Below are 20,860 nucleotides of genomic sequence, written 5' to 3'. Positions count from 1 at the left end.
GATATTAAACACTAAACTAAATTTGTGTAGCAGAATGTTTTTCTTCTTCTTTCCTCCCGTTAATCATCTCACGACCTCTCAGATTCCTATTGTGACCCTTGGACGGAGGTGCAACCCTAAACATATAAAGTAGTTAAAACTAGCTCCACCTTGACCGGCTACAACAGTAAAATACTAAAACACTAATGCATCAGTATTAATAATCTATTAATGTAATATATAGCCTAACAATATATCCCTCAAAGGGGACTTTTTTTGGTCTTCTTTGGGGAGTTTTGATACTTTGAGTACATTTTTATTTGTTCTTTGAATGCAGAATTTTTGCTATTTATTATTTTTTTATTTTGTTGTTTTAATTGAATTATATAAGTATTATTACATTCTACTTTTACTTAAGTCAAGGATCTGAGTACTTCTTCCACCACTGCTCAGATATGATATGATCTATTGTATAACGGATAGAATGAAAACATAGATGTAATACTGACAATGAAGCATCTTTCTTTGTTTTTTTTTATTTGTCTCTCATTCATCACGTTTCACACTTATTCCTCATTGAACCCAGAAATGTCACAGGTTGAGACTGGAGACAACATGGACGTTTCAGTAAGCAGTTTCCGAGGTTTTTTTTCCTGTTATATTAACAAATATATACAGATATCCCAGGAAGAGTAATAACAATTAATCCTTTCCAATAATAACAATAAATTTAATAAATACTCAGTGTTCTTAACCACACGAGGAGAATGAGTTTGGGCTCATTCTTCTACCGACGGGATTGTCATCATCCCATACAAATAATAACACACACACACGCATATTCACACACTCACACACACTCACTTAGAGAAATTTGCACTGTCAAGTAAAATACCACCTGCAGCCAAGACGAAACGTTTCGACCACTGTGCGAAAACAACTCCGCAGATAAAAGTTGATTTGTCAGCCGTGAGTAGAGTCCACTGGTCCACAGAGAGGCTGACCGGTTGCACAACAATGGCTCCTAAAGTGCCACCGATGTTGAAGACAACCGGTCAGAGGAGAATGTGAAGCTAACAAACGGTCCAACATGAGGTTGACGTTGAAATCAGGTAGCGTTTTCCCCTCAGCGTTTCCTTATTTTGTGTCCATGTTAGTGGCGTGAGCGGGATCCGTACAGAGAGCTACTGACTGCTAGTGAGGAATGTAAAACGTGTAAAAGACAAACAGATGAGATCTTATATTTTGTGTGTCGTACAGCGAACCATTCACACGTAAAACAACATGCACTGAAAAAGCACCGGCACGCAAAAGAATGAACCCATTTTGTTCTTCCACACATGTACAGTAATATATACACATTCACACAGAAAGAAGAGTCTGTTAAACCGATAGAAAAACAGTTTTGCTAACAGGTTGTGGTTGGGATGGTGCAAGCACTGAGAAAATAAACTCTGTTTCTTTTTTTTTTTTTTTACTGTACAAGGCTGAGGAGTCCACCAGTGCTGTGAGAAAAAGGCTTTTTCCTGTCTCGGTTCTTGGAGAGGGGAGAGGACGACGACCCCCATGCAGAGAGATGACACGTGTGAGGATGAAGGCTGAGTTTATGGGAGATGTTTGTGCACCGGTGGAACAAACGGCGTGCAAAATAAGAACAAAGACACTCTTCCAGTAAGAATTTGAAACAGTCCAGCTCCTGTTTTTGTCAATGAAACACTCCTGAACATTTAGGTGAAATGTGAATGAACATTTTTTCTTTGGAGTGAGAGATGCAAGCAGAAAGTGAGCAGCTACACAGACAAAAGCACAGGCAGATGAGTCGGAATGAACAGTCAGCAAAGTCAAAAAAGGTGGCTTTTAAAGTACTTGAATGGCTTTTGAAGGTTGTGAGTGTGTCCTGGTGGTCCTTGGGCGCTAAGAAACAGGTAGAGATGGCTTCCTAGGAGGGAAAGAAGTGTTGGGTAAGGTAGGTGGGTGAGCACACTACAAGGCTGTTAAAAGGCCTCTGGGGCCCTCAGTGTCGTGCAGGTTAGAGAGCACTACCAGGGAACGGCTCACTGTGAGGGTTTCACACCTTATCAGGACACTAAGAGGACACATAAGGAGGAATGGCTTCCAGTAAGTGCCTAAAACGTGACAAGTAGAGGGATGTTTTTGCAAACTTCAGTGAGTGAACTTTGCTCGGCTCAGACATCATCAGTAGGCGTTCAGCCCACGCTCTAACGTCCTGGTTCGAATGCAGAAAAGTAGACTATGAGTTCTGCTGTCCACACAGAGTGGCACGCTTCCGCTGTCCACATAGAGGGATGGTCTGGTCCGAGCTCTGGCCCTCCACGTCCATGTCCATCAGGTTTGGTCGCGTGGTGCCGGCGCTGGCGCTGCTGTCCCCCGAGCCGAGGGGGCTATCGCAGCTGCTGCCCGGCGACGAGCTGAGGGTCCGGGACAGAGAGCCCAGCTTCCAGGGGTCGGCTCTCATCTTGGCCGGGGTGGGCCGCGGCCGGGGGGCGAACTCCAGCGTCTTGGGTCTCTCCAGGGGGCTTATGAGGGAGACAGGGACCGGGTCGGGGATCGGTGGAGCGGGGGCTTTGCGCCGCTGAGGGACCGGGAAGATGATGGAGGGGTCCGGGAGGCGGGGGATGTCCAGTTTGTCTTGCATACCTGAGGAAGACAAGAAGGATTCACTGTTGGTGTTCAAGCAAAAATACGAAATATTCTCTGATTCTAGCTTCTCAAAATGTGAGGATTAGTTGCTTTTCTTGGACATGTATGAAAGTAACCTTAACATCTTTTGGTTTTGGACTGTTGGTTGATGAAGATTTGCACTATTTTCTGACAATTTACGGACAAATAAATTCATCATCCATCATCCGCTTATCCCGTTAGGGGTCGCGGAGGGGCTGGAGCCGATCCCAGCTGACATTGGGCGAAGGCGGGGTACACCCTGGACAGGTCGCCAGCCTATCGCAGGGCTGCGGACAAATAAATGATTAGAGAAAATAATCTGCAGCTCTATATCAGTTAATGAAGCATCAGAGGATATACCAGTGTCTGTTAGCCTACAATCTGTGTCAACCTAACAACGATAAGATGAATGTGTTTTTCCTACATTAAAGGCAAAGTTATAGTAAATGTACTTGCTTTTATATAGCGCATTTCTAGTTTTCCGACCACTCAAAGCACATGTCAGCATTCACACACATCTAAGGTGCCAACTTTGCCCATCAGGATGTAATCTAAATACTCATTCACACACCGATGGCTATGCCTTCAGGAGCAATTTAGGGTTAAGTGTCTTGCTCAAGGACTCATCGACATGTAACCCCGAGCAGCTGGGGATCGAACCACCGACCTTCCGATTGGTGGACAACCTGCTTTACCCTCTGAGCCACAGCCGCCCGTAGTTATTTCAGATAGGTAATCTCTGACATTTTTCATCAAAGTAATATTAACGCTGACGTGGTTTAAATCAGGAACCAAAAATTTGAAGTACTTGAATCTCCAACATCCAAGACTCAACTTCCTGCATCCCTGTAGTTCAGACAGGTTGTAAAAGACACTTTCTAATCTACACCATTAGTCCCTTACCTTTGCTAGCAGTGATGTGTGGCGCCCCCGGTGGAGGAGGCATGGGCATGCTTCCATCTGACGGCGTCCTGCGGTGTCCCATAGTGTGCGCTCGGGGTCGTATCGCCCCGTCCGAAGGGGTCCGTCTGTGTCCTCTGTTCAGGGCCATCGCTGCAGACACGTGGGTGGGCGTGAGCGACTGGTTGGGCTCCTTCTTGAAGCTCTCCGCCCGCAGGTCCAAGAGCGGGTTGAGGGCAGGGGCTGGCGTCGCTGCTGGGGTTTTGACCCCCGGGGTCAGGGCGTACTCGTCTGGGTCGGAGGGAAGGAGGGACTTGGTGGAGTTGCAGTCAGACAGAGAGGACAGAGAGAGGAGTGTGACGGAGGGAGATGGGTCCATGCAAGGGAGCGTAGAGTCGTGATGTCTGGAGAGGGAGAGGGAGAGGTTTCGGCTGGGTGGGGAGGTGCTGCGGCGGAAACGTCCCGTCCTCTGAAAAAGACCCTCCTTCTTCTTGCGCTGCTCCTCTCTGAGCTCCTGTTCGTCCTGGAGCACCTGACAACAACATCAGATCACATCAACAAGCTGTAAATATGTTCACTATATATCACTTCCTCGCCTTATTAGAGCAACTACAGCAAAAGATTACATCCAAATCATTACTTTCATTGATCCTCCTCGCTGTACACTCTGTGACTTCTTTGGTAAGACCCTCGTTTGCTTCGACAACAGACGGAAATCTTCAAAACACAGAATCAATAAAATGCTGAAAAGCGTCCACGCACACCTTGGTTTATGCTGACTCGACAGCATAGCACAGATAATTTGGCAGCTTGCTCATCCTGTTTTATCTCATCCCAAAGGTGATCTATTAGTTTAAGATGAGGAGACTGTATAATCATGAGGCGAGGCCTGCTCTGTGACACGGTGCTTTATCCTGTTTGAAATATTTATCTGAGAAAGTGTCGACCGTATAGAAGTGTGTCTGCCTGCAGGAGGATGCTGTTTGTTTCACCTAATTAAAGGAACAAGGAATGTGAGGATGAATGTATAGCATTTCAACGCAATTTAAAACTTTATTATCCAAAAAGGGATATTTTGTTTGCAGACAGGCATATAAAATAAAAAAAGACCCAATAAAAACAAATGGAAAACAATAAAACCTCACATACTGGAGAGATCTGGAGGAATAAGAAGAGAGATATGAGTGGAAATAACGACCGCTCCTAAAAAAAAACTAAAATCATGCAGCATATAAATTAAAAAAAATACCAAAACGATATATTTACATTTATTTGAATATAGTGGCATATGAAGTAGGCGATTGTTTTGTGTGTTTCACAGTTTTCTCTCTCTCTGTTCTTTCTGTTGTTGTCTCACCTGTAGTTTTCCAAGCTGCAGCAGGTCTTGTCCGAGGGCAACAGACGCGAGCAGAGAGGCACAACCCAACAGCAACATATCACTCTTCTTCCTCTGGCTGCAGCGACGGAGTGAGTCCTGGTTGCTCACCCCGGTCCCCTGCCCGCCGGGCCCCTGACAGGTGCTTGTATTACCAACAGCAAGCAACGTGTTTGGCCCCAGGCTGCTCCACAAGGACCCTGAGTCCTCCACAGCCCCGTTACTGTTGGTCTCTGAGGGCAGCAGGGATCCTGGTGACTCCTCGAACTCACAGCACTCCTCTGTTTAAGAGAGGACATAACAAAGGGTTAAGATGTCTGATTCTTGTCACTAACTTACAATGAAAACTAAAGACTCACCCATTTCGTTGAGGCTGGAGAAGCCGGCGGTCATGGGTGCATGTTTGGGGGACTTGCCCAGATTTGGTGCACTGGATGACCAAACTTTGCATCCCTCCCCCAGTGACTTCAGTCTGCAAACAGAAACCACGATGTCAACACACCACCAACCACAGGGGCCAGTTGCATAAAAATAGACCTACAGTAGTCTTTACCTTAAATAAAACTTTAAGTCAGACTTGCTATCGGCACTTAAAGTTACCTGTTACTTAAAAATGAGCTAAAAATAATGCGTAAACAGTTGATAGTATAGTTAAAAGTTAGCTAAAAGCAATGGATAAACAGTTGAAATGGTTGGCTAACTGACCTTTTAACAGAAGCTCTCACCTCAGGCTTAGCCAGGGCGAGAGGTGGTTAACTTTCCCACCTTAAATTAAGTCAGTCTTAATATTTAAGCAACAGACAGGTTTAATTAGACCAGTCAAACCAGACATTTAAGACCAGTTTAAGGCCCAGACTAGTCGTAAACTAAGTTTATGCAACTGGCCCCAGAACTAACTTCTAAAACATAAAACAAAGTAACCAACCATCAAAACTACGATATATATTTTCAGATAGAAAGAAATAAGGTGAGGACAGCCATCAAACACAACATTGATTTTATTCTCCACCAGTTTTCCAGAGATAATTGCTCTGCTTCTGGCCGGTCCACACGCTGTAATGACATATTGATTGAACACTTTTGTTTCTCTGTGTTACGAGAAATAATCTGTCCAGAAAAATATGAGAAAAGGCAGTTCCTTCTCTCCTGTGAAGAAAAAACGGCTCTTACGATACTCGTGGTTCTATTTTTGTCACTGCAGTTTTATCAGGTACATTGTGTTCCTCCTAGAAAACGCTGCCCTACTGGCAGAGATTACTGATTAAAATCTACTCACGTTGACAATGAAAAATGTCTGAAACTGATCCCGAAAGAATCTGTTTGTTTGTGTAGTAGGTAAAGGTGTTGTACACCATTAAGTCTTAATGATTTCATCAGGTATTTTGCATTCATGACTGACGTAAACATACTTTTCCTCCCCGCCGACCCTCTCTTTCTGGAGGGTGGAGCTCGGTCCCCAGGTGCGTCCTTTCTTCTTGCTGGTGGACAGGTCCTCCTTCTTACACACAGCACTGCGACCCCACGTCTTACTGCCATCGCTCGGCGTCACTGAGGGACAGCCAGATAACATTACACTCCCACATCACATTCTCTTTCTCTCACACAGGATGCTTTTGGACTTTGGGGTGTTTGGACTCACATCTGATGGCTCTGAGTCGAGGTATGACACCCGGGCTGGCGGGCGGCGTGGTGCTCTCGTTCCCCTTCCTCTTGTCCACACTGGGAGACGCCTGGACTGTGATCTTATGCTCAAAACCTACAGGTGAGCAAGAAGAGAGAAGTTTTTTTTACATAAATTGTTTTTCATTTGTCAGATATTTCCTTACTTTGGGAACACACACACACAGCGAGGTGCAGACTAGTATGAGCTTCACTGTAAGTCACTGAGAGGCGCTCTGGTGGCCATTGACATTTTCCATCCATCCACCAGATGCCCTCAGACTTTCCCACCTGTCCCAGTCACCTGACTCTCACTTCCAACTGCTCACCTGTCTCCACTTTCCCTCATCAGCGCCTGCAGTATATAACCGGCCCATTTCCACTCATTCCTTTTTCTTTCCAGCCACATGAACTTGAATCTGAATTGTTAAACCTGTGTTGTGGAACCCTGGACCTGCCTGCCTGTAAGCTTATGAATCTTCACTTTGTCAATAAATCACTGAACCTTTCCTGTCTGCCTGGGCTGTAACACTGTTGATTTGAGTTGGAGAAACCGACGCTAAAACAATTAGTCCATTAATCAATTAGCTGATGGATTGATGTAATATTTTTAGGGCTGTCAGTCGATTAAAATATTTAATCACGATTAATCGTATGATTGTCCATAGTTGATCACAAATTAATCGCACATTTTTCATCTTTTCAAAATGTACTTTAAAGGGAAATTTAGTATTTAATACTCTTATCAACATAGGAGTGGGCAATGTGCTTGCTTTGTGCAAATGTATGTATATATTTATTATTAGGAATCAATTAACAACACAAAACAATGACAAATATTGTCCAGAAACCCTCACAGGTACTGCATTTAAAAATATGCTCAAATCATAACATGGCAAACTGCAGCCCAACAGGCAACAACAGCTGTCAGTGTGTCAGTGTGCTGACTTGACTATGACTTGCCCCAAACTGCATATGGTTATCATAGTGGGCATGTCTGTAAAGGGGAGACTCTTGGGTACCCATAGAACCCATTTTCATTCACATATCTTGAGGTCAGAGGTCAAGGGACTCTTGAAAATGGCCATGCCGGTGTTTCCTAGCCAAACTGTAGAGCCATTTTGGAGCGTTATTTAGCCTCCTTCACGACAAGCTAGTTAACTGTTACAGCCCTAATTATTTTCCAAATTTGTCAGTTAATGCTTTAATCATTTATTTGTTAAGTAAAACTACGAAACATTTGCAGGTTAGAGCTTCACAAATACTGCCCGTTTATAAGAGAATAAATGAGTGATAAATAAGATGCTATTTTGAAGAAAGGATGACCGCACACTAAACTACAATAATTTAATTTTGTCACCAACATTTCGACCACACTTGCCTCAAAAACATCTGTGAAACGTTGATGATACATTGAAATCACTGGATCTTAGTGTGTAGTTTTCCTCTCTTCATAATAAAGGAGATTTAGGTGACATCAGTGTAGATGAACTTTATTACTGTTGTCCAATCTCTTAGAGTCGTCTATGTGCTAAATTTCCAACAGGAAAAAACACTAACTGGGAGCTCTGCCAGTTTAGTGCACCTGATTCACCAGATTAAAACAAATTGAACAATCTGCCTGCAGTTCCCTGTTCTACCCACCAGAGGGCAGACTGATGCAGTTGCTGTCTCGGCCCAGCTTCAGTAATCTGCTCTTCTTGAAGTGTCCTTTTCTTTTCTTCACGCTGGGTTTTTCCTGGTACATCTGATGGATGATGATGTTCAGCTCTCGCTCCACGATGTCGATCTCCCTCTCCGCCAGCTCCTGCTCTCTCCTCCTCAGCTGCTCCTCCTGCTCCCGCTGCTCCTCGGCTGCTCTGGCCAGCGCCTCCTCCCAGGACCTCAGCTCCTGAAGAGAGGAGAGGAAAGGATGAGAATGAGGAGGTGTGGTAAGGGGAGAGACAACAAAGGAGGAGAGGAGAGGAAGAGTAGGTGCGTAGAGTGAGAGGACAGGAAAGGAGGAAGAAGAGGAGAGCGAGAAGGAGAGGAAGAGGAGAGGATTGGAAAAGAGGGAGGAGAGGAAGTGGATTAGGATGAGAGGAAGAGGATGAGGAGAAGAAGAGAATAAGGAGGAGAGGAACAGGAGTTGAGATGAGGAGGAGAGGAAGAGAAAGAGGAGGTGAGATGAGGATGGAGAGGAGAGGAGAGGAAGACAATAAGAAGGTTGAGGAGAGGATGAGGGGGTGAGGTGATTAGAGGAAGAGGAGGTGAGATGAGGAGGAGAGAAAGAGGTTTTTAGCACAGCAGGACCTCATGTAACACCTCTTTTGGCAGTAGGCTTGTTGCTAAGGTGATTCTGATTTGCAGAAACACCTCAGACAGATATGATGATGATGGTGATGATGATGATAGTTATGTGGTGAGATTCCTACCACCCTCAATATACCCTCAATATATGACTTCTGCGACTGAAATCTCTCTTCTGTTAGAATAAATAATAATGAAACACATATAAAAGTCCTCAGAATTACACACATCTTGACTCTGTTTCACTTTCTTTAACTACAGTATATTATCTGAACCTAAAACAAACAAAAATGTCTCTAAAATTAAAGTATTCAGCTAATAATTCATTCACCTCTGATCAGGTGTGTGTATTTTTCAGATGTCTCACCTTCTCTTTGGCCCTGAGCTCGTCAAACATCTGTTGGATCTCCAGCCTCCAGTCTTCTTGTAAGGAGTGAAAGGACTCCAGAGGCATCTGAAACATGGCCGACTGCTCGATGGCCAGCAGTCGCCTCAGGATGCTGGTGAAGGAGGGCCTGCTGCGGGGGTTCGGGCTCCAGCACTCTGACGGGAGAAAAGACATCACTGAGGTTAGCGTCATGTATTATGTGTTTAATGGCCCTAATCTGATATTATACAGTGGTAAACATAAAATCTATTTACACATCTATTTACATTTTGTATGGTTTTGTTTCTCTGCAACTCAGTTAGCTGTGGCTATGTTTTTATTTACAAGGCAGTGTTTTTCTCCTGGCTTTGATTCCTGTTATGCTATCCAGAAAAATGGCGCAAACTGTTTTACTGTACAGAGGGGGTTTCAGTTGACACTCTCTCTTAAAGGATAAGGCTGGTGTTTTTCTATGTTTTTATTATTGTCAACAAATCGCGTGAAAACACCAAAACCGTCAAATCCATCTTTCTAATTCCCAACCCAGCCTGTAGCACTCAGCCCCAAGCCTATTCATTTTTACTAAAAACATAAACCTTTAAAAACATGGTCTCAAATATATATTTTCATTTTTCAAAAAAGGCTCAGTAATTTCCTGAAATAGCAGGGCACCGTTGTAGTTATCACACGTTACTCAAACAGGAGTAAATAGTGCATTTGTCGGGATTATTTTCAGCGGTGGATTAATACACTTGACCTTTCCAACTGTAAATCCTGCTCCTTTTCGCTCTGTGCTCAAGCCCCAAGGAAGAGCGCCGGTCGTTGAACCTAATTTCCGTAGTGGCCAAACGATGGTACTACAACTTCTGTGTCCATCAAGTGATGCCATTGGGCCCAAAGAGACTTTTTCCCATAGACTTACATTGGGAAAGAGACGTCTGTAACTCAGCGGATCATTTTTGAGGTGAATAAACTTCCCAGTATGAACACTTGGATAGCCCTTATTTAAATCATTCGGTCCTAAAAGTTGTAAAACGCACTAATAGCTGAATCCAGAGTTATTTCCCTTCCTCCGTTCATGTGAATGAGACCCAGACCGAAGCTGGAGCGAGGGCTGGGAGGCGGAGTTAGCAAGCCGTGACGACAGCGTGACGTTGTGACCCTGTGACCGAGCCATGTGACAGAGCGGACGCTACTGCGCCTGCTCCATGGGCCCAATGGATGCACAAGATCGCCGGAAGATCCGGGTACTTTTCCAGTCGTAAGTCGAGCCATTTTGGCATCATGCGCCACTGAGTAACTTTCATAGGAATGAACGGGGCCCCGCCTCCAACGCTGTATCCAGTTCTCCTAATACATCCATGATTTACAGCAGCAGGACGGTGTATGTGGGATCAAAATAAACTACAGTGTCCATGATCATGGTAATGAAGGAAGTTGTCACTCAGTGCAACTGTGTGGCTCACTGATGTGTTTTAATATTATATTTGAACAACAATGGAGGAATAAGGTCGGACTTTGGTTACATAAGAAAATACTTGTTAATAGGATCAATTCATTGTTGGTTTTGGTCTTTTCATGAGATTTAAAAACTGTTAGAAAAGTCTGGAGATATTCTATATTTTTCTTTCATCAACCATTAATTTTTGGTCTGGATTTAATTTTTCTTTTCTTTTTTTTTCATCTCTGGCAGTAGAGAAGGCAACGGCAGAAGAGGAAGAGAGCAGGATGGGATGGCATATGGCGACCATCATGAGCCAAACCCTGACAACATGGTGCACACCTACAGTGATCAGGAAGTACCGCCTCTCTAAAGCTGTAATGCAATTCAAGGTAAGAAAAGCATCAACAAAAGGCAGAGTAAAGTGTTATTTAAGAGCTGTTTCACGGGCTAAAAATATAGCTTATAGCAGGTAACATTTATTTAATAGGTAAAATAAATTAGCATAAAGAATATGTGGATAAAATTTGGAGGGAGAGGAGATGAAAGTGGGATGATGACAGGAGTAAACAGAGTGTGCAGGGAGCAGCGAGGGACCACAAAGGAGAGATTAGCGGATGAACACGGATAAGATGAAGTGTAGTGAGAGGGGAAATGAGGAGGAAAAGAGCTTTAGGAGCCGAGTGGGAGGGGAAGTTGGCTGACAGTTTGAGAAACCTCTTTTTAAAAACCTGGCCCGCAGCTTACCCATCCGCATTAAAAAGTAGCTTGGATAGCTTGAATAAGCACATGAAGGCAGTTTGGATATAAGGCAGGTGTGTGTTTAAACAGCGATCACCTGAACTGTGAAACAAGAGCTGGTTAATACTCCACCGCTGTTAACACAGTTGCTGCCTTGAAGGTGAAAAAGGACAAATCCGGCCCAGGGGAGCTCAGGCGCAGGACGGCACGAGGATGTATAAAAAGCAACCGTTCAGACGGATTCATCCATTTTAAGTCTTCATCTTCATCTCAGCTCCCAGATGCAGAATAAACTGCAACCTCAAAAATTCAAGTACAGCTACACCACTTTAAAGTCAGTGGATTTGAACACCCAAAGGGCCTTTTTCAAAGTGTGTCATCAGTGACATGTTTAAGGTCATATTTGATGACTGATGTACAGTACAAACACAAAAGAGGGCACAAAAAGCTCCTCAAAGTTTCCTCGTCAACCATGAATGAATGGGACAAGTGAGGCTACAACTGTCGAGCTGTTTGTCTCGTGTTTGTAAAGAGCTTTGGTGGTCGGGCTGCTTACCTCCCAGCAGCTGAGCGAAAGGTTCAGGGCACGTTGAGGGGACGGGAAGCGTTAGCTTGTTCATGGCGACGCCGTAAGCGACCGCCAGGGCGTCTATCTCCCGGTAGGGAACCTCGCCGGTCAGCAGCTCCCACAGCAACACACCAAAACTGTGACAAACAAGGAAAATGTTACTGTATGTTTTCATTAATTTCTACGTTGTAATGTCACATCTGACGCCAAAAACTATCCTTGAACAAGACGATAGTGACAATCTCTTATCAGTAACCACAGTGCCATACTTGAGTATTTTCATCCTCTCAGATTTCCAGTAACTGAACCTTGTACTAAGAATTATTTTGTTAAATATAAAATTAGCTTGAAATATCAGTAAAAGTACGCATTACAACACTGTGCTGTTATGAGAGGAAGTGATTCAGTTACAGGCTGAACATGAACATCTTCATCGACAAAAAACTCTGACACCGTCTTACTTTAAATCAGTGATTACAATTTTTTACATTTATTCAAGTATTGTACTCGTGTACAAATGAGTGGTACTTTAATTTACTTCAGTATTTCTGTTTCATACTACTTTATACTTTTTGTTTGAAAGAGACATATTGTACTTTTGACTCCATTAATCTGACAGTTGTAGTTACTTTACAGATTTTATATACAAAACAGATGATGAGAGTATAAAATATGATGCACTATTACAGATTAGATTAGCAAACAAAAAAATTATAAAATATGAGGCGAATAAAATTGACAATAGTAAAATGCTGCTTTCACATTAATTCATCAGTAATATTAATCCAATAATATAATATATAGTGTGTGTATATATATATATATATATATATATATATATATATATAATAGAATAGAATATAGAATAGCTGTCACATGGAGGATTTTATTCTGAATCATGTCAATGAGTACTTTACATTTTGATACGTTCAGTACAGTTTGCTAAATATGTTGACATACTGTACTTTTACTTCAGTTACATTTTCAATGCAGGACTTTTAACTGTAATGGAGTATTTTCGTATTGTTATTTGTACTTAAGAAAAGGATCTGAATATTTCCTCAACCACTAATGCATAAAATTACGTCAAATTATCACAATTTTTCAAATCGTGACATAATTGAAAATGTATTAATCTGACTTTACTGGTCTGAAAAGTCATATAAGCCTTCCTCACAAAACTGTCTTGACCAATAATCTACAAATACTGACCAACTTTCTTAATTTAAGCCGGATTTCTTATTACTATACTCAGGGCCGCCAACAGGGGGGGGAACACTGGGTCAGCTGTCCGGAGCCCTGGGTAAAGGGAGAGTCCAAAAGGACCCATTAACCTTTAAATAATATGCTGGGGGGCCTTTGGAGATCATCTTGTCCTGGGCACAATAAAGAAACACGGCGGCCCTGACTATACTGTACATGCGTAAAACATTTGGACACGTTAGTCTCGACAGCCCGCCTGATGACGTTTGTCGGGGGAATATGGTGAAACACAGAGACGAGTGCAGTACCTCCACACGTCGCTGCTCTTAGAGAAGAGGGAGAGCTTGATGACCTCCGGGGCCATCCAGGCGTACGTCCCCGCGGCACTCATCTTTGTGGTCTGGTGCCACTCTCTGGCCAGACCGAAGTCTGTGATCTTCAGGGTTCTCCCGCCCCCGTCTTCCCGCTCCGCCGGCTCCAGGATGAGGACTGAGGAAGAGGAGGAGGAGGAGGAGGAAACAGAGTGTGTTAGAAGATGACAGTGCTGTACACACAGTACATATCAGACAGCAACATACAAATAAAAACTGCTTCTGGGTCTTTCAAATATGTAAACGCTCTCTGACAGGAGGTCAAACTACACAGACAGCAAAGAGAGCGCAACGAGTCAGAAATTATTACAGTAAAAATCCTGCTGTTGTTTTTTAACTAAAGTACAGAAAAATACTGTTTTCCAGATCTTAAATGTGAATATTTGCTGGTTTTCTTACTCCTTTATGATAGTAACTTAAATATATTTGCATTTTGGACTGTCAGTCAAACAAAACGGGCAATTAGAAGACCTCAGCTCGGTCTTTGGGAAATTGTGATGCTTTTTTTTCACTATTTTATGACATTTTATGAACCAAACAATTAATTGAATTATAGGTAAAATAATAAGCAGATACAATTGTTTAACAAATGTGTATAATAAATAGGATAGACTGGTAAATCAGCAACATTTCACCACATAGTCTTTTAAGTTAAAGACGAGTTTCTGAGAGCAGAAAAACACCCTGAAAACCAAAACATGAAGTCCAGTTTAATACTCCAAATATCTAAAACTGTGTCACATTCAAAACCAGAATGTAAAGGTTTGCATGTTCAATAACACAGTCGTGTTTACAGTGCAGGTGTGGTCGGACCAGTCAGGTTTCTGCTAGAGGGCATCACCTGTGGTCCAGCAGCGTGTGATCAGTGTATGTTTCCCATACAGTGACAGTCATTTTAATGTATCCTTATTAATGTCAGAATTTATGCTCATCTCTGTCTCTCTTTTCTCTCTCTTCCATGTACGACTTCCTCCTTCATTTCCGTGTGAGGCCTGGCTATGGAAATATTTGAAGTGTACACAGTTCACAGGCACTGAGAGGCAGCAGGTGGGGGTTGATCTCTCTCTCTCCGTCTCTCACTTATCTACAGGCGTATGCAAAGGGTGGTGGAGAGAGACTACACACACACACACAGCGGTGTCTTTGTTTACACACACATGCACACACACACAACTTTCCACGTGATAAAGGTGTGCCTCTCTGTGCTAGGCTCTGTCCACAAGCTCGCTAGGAGACCAGTTTCAGTGATAAAGAATTGATCTCAGACCAGTCTGTACATATTTCCATAGTCAGAGAGAAGTATTCACATCCTCCAAGTAGCAATAACACACTGTAAAAAATACTCCATTACAGTTATAAATACTACATTTAATAGTTTACTTGCCCCTTCAGAGTGTTATATTCTAATAAAGTATATTAAAACTGAGGTATTAACGTGTGAGCAGTATTTCAATGTTGTAGCTGGTCGAGGTGGAAGTTTAGCTACTTAATATTACAGCTGAAACAATCGGTCAAATAATCAATTACTCATTTCAGTCATTTTTTAAGAAAAGTTGCTAAAATATTTCAAACTTTTCTTTGGGTTTTGGTCTTTTAATTGAATAAAATAAGACGTGTTGAAAGTAACTAAATACATTTACTCAAGTACTGAGGTTCTATTATTTTCTTTTATACGTCTACTCCCCTACATTTCAGAAGGAAATCATGTATTTGTGTCACTGGTTACTTTTCAGATAACAATTTCACATTAAAACAATATATATGATAATCTTATAAAATAAACATCAAACCAATGGTTCCCAGTTGCAGATGTCTGTGAGAGACATTTCGCCTCGAAACTTCTCAAATGGTTTTATTCACAAATTTATCTCAAAATTATCCGATATTTCACGAATAGTCACACACACAAATTTATTTAACAGAACATTGATTTTTCTTCTTCCAAACCTCGTCCCTCATCTCTCAACCCCTCCGACTTATTTTGTGACCCTTAAATTGGGAACCACTGGACTAAACTAGCTGTACAGTGTAACAACTGCTGCTTACACATTGATGCATCAGTATAAACTAATAATGTCATATATATATATATAATATACTGTATCAGTCACGGGGACATTTTGCTGCAGAATGTGTACTTTTAATTTAGATACTTTGAGTACATTTACTGATAATATTTCTGTACTTTTCTATTTTGAATGCAGGACTTAATGAAGTATTTTTACATTGTTGTATTGGTACTTTTACTTAAGTAAAAGCCTTAAATATGCCACCATGGGTATGTTGTATTTTCATCCACATCTCACGGACAAAACAGTTAATAATGAAAATAATCTGCAGATTAATTGATAATGAAAATAATTAGCGGAGCAACAGAAAATTAATCAGCAATAATTCTGAGCAAAAATATTTACTGATTCCATCTTTTTCTTAGTCTTCTATTAAGGAAAATTTAATCTTATTTAATCTTATTCAACATGTCAACTTCTCTAAGAAATTATGGGTCATTTTTCATTATTTTTTGGCCGGTCATAGACCGACAAGAATTGATTAATAGAGTAAATAATAAACAGATTCATCTAAAATGAAATGATTCATTTGTTGCAGCCTGACTTTCTATAATGTTGAGTTTAATGGGGTTTAATCTACAAAATGCAAAATATCTTATAAGCTGAATTTTATCTACAAAATAACTAGTGACTACTAAATGTAGCAGAATAAAAATTATATTTTCCTTTAAAATGTTGTGAACTAGACGTATAAAGTGGCATAAAACAGGAAAACTAATGCGTAGAAGTCTTTTCTATTCTTATACCGTCGTCTCTGTGAGGGACAGCTGTCTCCTTGGGGCTAACTCTTTTTCTCTCTTGTCTCTGGAGAGCAAAAGATGGAGTCCAGACAGACTCAGAGAGAGCGATGTGTTTGCATGCTTAGATGGGTGTGTCTACATTTCCTGGTTTGTTTTGTGTGTATGAATATGGAGCGCATCCATACGGGGAAAAGGACATTATGGTTTTGTAGGTGGAGGGCAGGGCGGGAACAGAGAGGACAGAAAGAGAAGAGGCAGACGATAGAAACTGAATGGAGGCCTGTTCACAGAAACTGAACGTGTGAGCGAAGCAGCACTTCCACCTGCTATCCTCCTGATTTAATTATAACATCATCGTGTTACTTTCACACCTCCAGAAGGTTTCCGTGAAACTTCTCAATTCACCGTTCATCCTGCCACAGGTTTTCACCACCGCGAGCGTTTCATCCATACGTCAAACACCAAAGATCAACATGTTTGTATATTCGGCTGGCAGCACAGAAACCTGAAGTGCAGCGATACACAAATAACACCCGCGAGGGCGGCGGAGGCATCGCAGCACATTTTATCACAGATGAGGGGAAAAAGTCCTCAAGGATAATGTGGCTTTTACACAATGCAATGCTGCTGGAAATGGTATCTCAAAATAGAGTAAAGCACACGAATGAGAAAAGCTGACAAGCTCCCTGGTAACTACAAAGTCTTCCATAGCAACAAGCGCCATGGGAAATATCACAGGCCTGGATGTGTCATTGATTAATCACACTACAATATGTCAATTTTACTGTTAATCAACGAGAATAACTGCTGCTGCACGGCTCTTTATTGCCACGATCAAAGGATGAGCTTCCACTGTTTCAGTGTACGTTTAAGCATTCAGTAGATGACCCATTTAATTTTACATGCAAAGAGCGTCTGTCCTCCAACAAGACCTTTCTGTGCATCAGTCAGACTTCATCTTATCAATGACCTGCGTTATGTTTGTAACAAATAGAGTCGCTACCGTGGGTACGCACCGCACCAGTTTGTCATTGAGTGCAGACTTGGAGGAGGATTACAGGTTTTATGGCACACCGTGTGAAACTTTATAGCACGTTGCAGTTCTGTTACGGCCGAGTATTATTGATCAGCTGTCAAAAACACCTGCTGATTGTCAAACTTTCAGCCCACAGACAGAGGAGCAGTTTCCTGCCCCCGTCGTGTGATTTTCAGTGTTGATTTAACCTTTAAACAGCCGTCGCCCTTTCCTCCATCCTTGGACCCTGACCCCGGCTAAGTGTTGAGAAATGCCACAGAGTCACTGTTCAAACATTAAGCGGTGAGGCTTTAATCTAAGACTAATGATCTCCAGACTGGTTAGTCAGTGCGGTGAGAACACAGGTGACACTCACCCACTCGGATATTTCACCACAGAGGAATGCAATCACAGGGTCTTCTGAGTCATGGTATTTATGGCAGAACGACTTACATCAAAGTTTACAACACCAAAACAAACATGTTTGGCATGTGGTGGAAACTCCCTTCAGAAGAGAACCAGGGAAATGCAGCTATAGGCTACACTACAGGTTTAGGATGGAGGATTTGATGCAGGTTTTGTAGCCAACAGATGTGTATTTAGGATTGAGCTAAAAATATTTTTGTCCTTCATTTGACGTCTGCGGTGAATGAAGTGGTGAAACTGACCTTCCCTGATTTTTTTTGCCCTCTTTTTGGTTTGTTCTCGTCTAAACCGCAATCTTTAATCAGCTTATAGTGACATCTAGTCAGGTATCAGTATGTCAAGGCCATTTTTCAAGACTCTTACTATCTTAGTTTGTCTTTCATTGAGGCGTTCCTGTTGTCGGTCTCCTGCAGTTACAGTTTAACTTTAATTTTCACAATAAATCAATCTAAGAAACTAAATTGAGTACAAACGTTAAAACTGAATTTTGGCAAAATTACAAATCAAATCCCCCTCCTATCACATACAAACACCAGTGCATTCTGTATTCCTGCACTTGATCTCTTATCGATGTAAGAGACTCATTGAAGATATGCGAATTTTCTATGTACAACCGAATGTCACTCAACAATCTTTAGAGTTACCACGAGGTAACAGTGAAGGACACACAAGGCTCAACTGGTTAACTGTTATTGTTGCGTGTTATTTTGGCTCAGCTCAGTCTGCTGTGTCATTAACTTGTTGTTATGGTAACAAGGGCAGAGGTCACAGACCGAGACTATGACGCTGGGAAAGAAGAGAAAGAAAACCCTCATGCCCCTATGAGGACGCTTTGTTTTCTTTTTTACTCCCGCTTAATTTTCTATTTAAAGGGGCACTCCACTGATTTTACACCTCCAAATAATTCATCATGTGGAGTACTATACAGTATATCCTGTATGATGTCTTCTGTGGCTTTCTAAAGTCTGAGAAAATATTTTTTTTTAAAGAAACACGTGAGTTACAAACTGGTGTACATGGAGTCTGACAGATTTGGAAGTTTACAAGGTAGGGAGAGTCTAATGATGCATTATGAGATTTATAGCATCCTGAGTTTTTGAAGTTTGACCCGCACTAGAGACTGGGAAAGTCAGCGTCAGGATATTTCATCATCTATTGCTTTATTTTGACCATTCTTTTTAAAAGAGTTAGGGCTGGGCGATCACAATATTTTTGACCTAATACCTCGATATCGATATTGCAACAATATTGTAGGGTTATCGGTGCTTTCACAAAATATTTACATTTTTGATAAATTATCAGTAATGTGGATATAATGACTAAGTGGGTAAAGGCAAATAATAGAACAGCTGGTAAGTTCAGAAAGTTACATCACTTTACCGTAATGCAGCCTTTGAAACCAAGAAAAGACAACACATGGCATTTTACGATATTCCGATATCCAAAATCTAAGACAATATCTAGTCTCATATCACGATGTTGATATGTCGATATATTGCCCTAGTTTGAATACCCAGTATTCAGTGGATTATCTATACTAAATATACATACAAAATCAATGGTTAATGAAGTGTAGTCTTACAGTTCTACCAGTCAAATCTTTGATGTTCAGTATTTGAGGTTTAAACTTCAGCAAGACCCAGAAAGAAAACAGAACAAGCGTCATCAAGATTAGATTGTATGAGAGCAGGTAGAAAAGTTTTTGCAGACATTTCGCTTTTCCTCTTCCTAACCCATCCTTCTTCCTGTTCCCTTTTCCCCCCTCCTCTCTTGTGCAGAAACAGGTGTAGCCTGCAGGGTGGGACAGCTGTTGCCATGGCGCCGAGTCAGCGAATCAGGTCCTGACATAGTCTCTGACACCTCCCTCTAACTCTCCGCGGCTCACCACACCTTCACAGCTCCTCATCCTTTCCCTGCATGCCCAGAACTGCTGCTTGTTTAGGCACAACACCACCACCTCAGTGCTGGTCCCAGCCGTCTGTCAGGGTGATGAATACAGCAACTTGACTGACGTGGAGGCGAGCCGACGGTGCATCAACACAGATGAGCTACGGGCCCGTGGGATGCTGAGCAGCCAGTCCCCCCGCCCCGCAGGCCCAACGTCTCTGTTTCTGCTACAAAGATCAAAACCTTGCCAACAAAAAAAGTAACCTCCCCCTCCAACCCTTAGGACTGTCTCTTCATCTTCGCACCCCCACTTTTCCCCCTCATCATCATCCCCTCCCTCCCTCCCTCCCTCTGCCGGTGCCCACTGCCTGACTGTCTGCTGTTGCAGCTGTCGCCAGCCTGGCTACCATCACAACACACCGGGGAGAAGAAATGGAAGAAGAGACGCAGGGAAAGCAAAAAAGTCACAAAAACAGAGTAACTGAGAGGTAGATTGTGTGTACATAATGTGGTGGTGGTGGGAGTAGGGGATGAGGAGGCAAAGAGCGTGGCGGTTTGAAGATGATGAATGGGGGAGGGTAGACGGAGGATGAGAGGAGAGGAAGGAGGCAAGAAAGGGACAAAAATGATAAGAGCTGCAGAAATGAGGGCAAGGGAGGAAAAATGAAATATGGCGAAGAAGAAGCAGCTGAAAAGGGAGGAAGAGCCGGCGCAGGAGAGTACGAATAAGGCAAGAAACAGAGAGTGAGGTGGGGGAGAAAAGGAACAAGCACTACGAGAAAGAGGGTAATAACGAGTGGATGAAAAGATGCGGACCGCTAAAGGTAAAGAGAGATGACTGGAGGGAGAGCTTTTGTCATTTTCCTGGCAGCACATACCAGCTGTCTTTGTCTCTCAATAGGTCTCTCCATTTTCCTTTGGCTTTCACACATCTCGTCTCTCAAGAGATTTCAAGCAGAGGAAGACATAAAATATCACAGAAAAAAACTTCAAATAACTTCAAATCCATGTCTGTTTAGTTTGAACACACTGTGGAAAATTCAAACAGAGTCACACATAGTAGATTTGCAACTTGACAACACGTTTAAAGCTGTTGTTTCTCTATCAAAACCATTCAGTTTAGTTATCTAAAAGTTGGAAAACACAGC

General features: G+C 42.3%; 1 protein-coding gene and 1 long non-coding RNA gene across 4 annotated transcripts in view; one reads left to right on the top strand and one right to left on the bottom strand.

Annotated features, from left to right (window-relative positions):
• Nucleotides 1-503: 503 nt before the first annotated feature.
• Nucleotides 504-20,860, bottom strand: part of map3k10 (mitogen-activated protein kinase kinase kinase 10) — a 34,361-nt gene continuing 14,004 nt past the window's right edge. The window contains exons 2-11 of the mRNA XM_074642141.1: nt 13,513-13,693; nt 11,990-12,138; nt 9,252-9,427; nt 8,240-8,486; nt 6,576-6,692; nt 6,346-6,484; nt 5,296-5,408; nt 4,919-5,217; nt 3,565-4,093; nt 504-2,637 (exon numbers count right to left, since the gene is read on the bottom strand). Coding sequence (XP_074498242.1) covers nt 2,231-2,637; nt 3,565-4,093; nt 4,919-5,217; nt 5,296-5,408; nt 6,346-6,484; nt 6,576-6,692; nt 8,240-8,486; nt 9,252-9,427; nt 11,990-12,138; nt 13,513-13,693 — 2,357 coding nt within the window. The 3' untranslated portion in view covers nt 504-2,230. The remainder of the gene's footprint in view (nt 2,638-3,564; nt 4,094-4,918; nt 5,218-5,295; nt 5,409-6,345; nt 6,485-6,575; nt 6,693-8,239; nt 8,487-9,251; nt 9,428-11,989; nt 12,139-13,512; nt 13,694-20,860) is intronic.
• Nucleotides 6,917-20,860, top strand: part of LOC141771655 (uncharacterized) — a 28,636-nt gene continuing 14,692 nt past the window's right edge. The window contains exons 1-5 of one of the 3 annotated variants that reach the window (XR_012594745.1): nt 6,917-7,059; nt 9,243-9,453; nt 10,945-11,084; nt 14,566-14,622; nt 19,604-19,971. This is a non-coding gene — a long non-coding RNA (uncharacterized LOC141771655). Of the gene's footprint in view, nt 7,060-9,242; nt 9,454-10,944; nt 11,085-14,565; nt 14,623-17,711; nt 17,830-19,603; nt 20,201-20,860 lie in introns of those variants that run through there. The other 2 variants (XR_012594744.1, XR_012594746.1) reach the window with 2 other exon arrangements.

The sequence above is a fragment of the Sebastes fasciatus genome, chromosome 7, assembly GCF_043250625.1.
Source record: "Sebastes fasciatus isolate fSebFas1 chromosome 7, fSebFas1.pri, whole genome shotgun sequence".
Classification (NCBI taxonomy): Eukaryota; Metazoa; Chordata; class Actinopteri; order Perciformes; family Sebastidae; genus Sebastes; species Sebastes fasciatus.
Note: the sequence above shows the minus strand (reverse complement) of the source record. Positions and strands in the feature narration are given on the sequence as shown.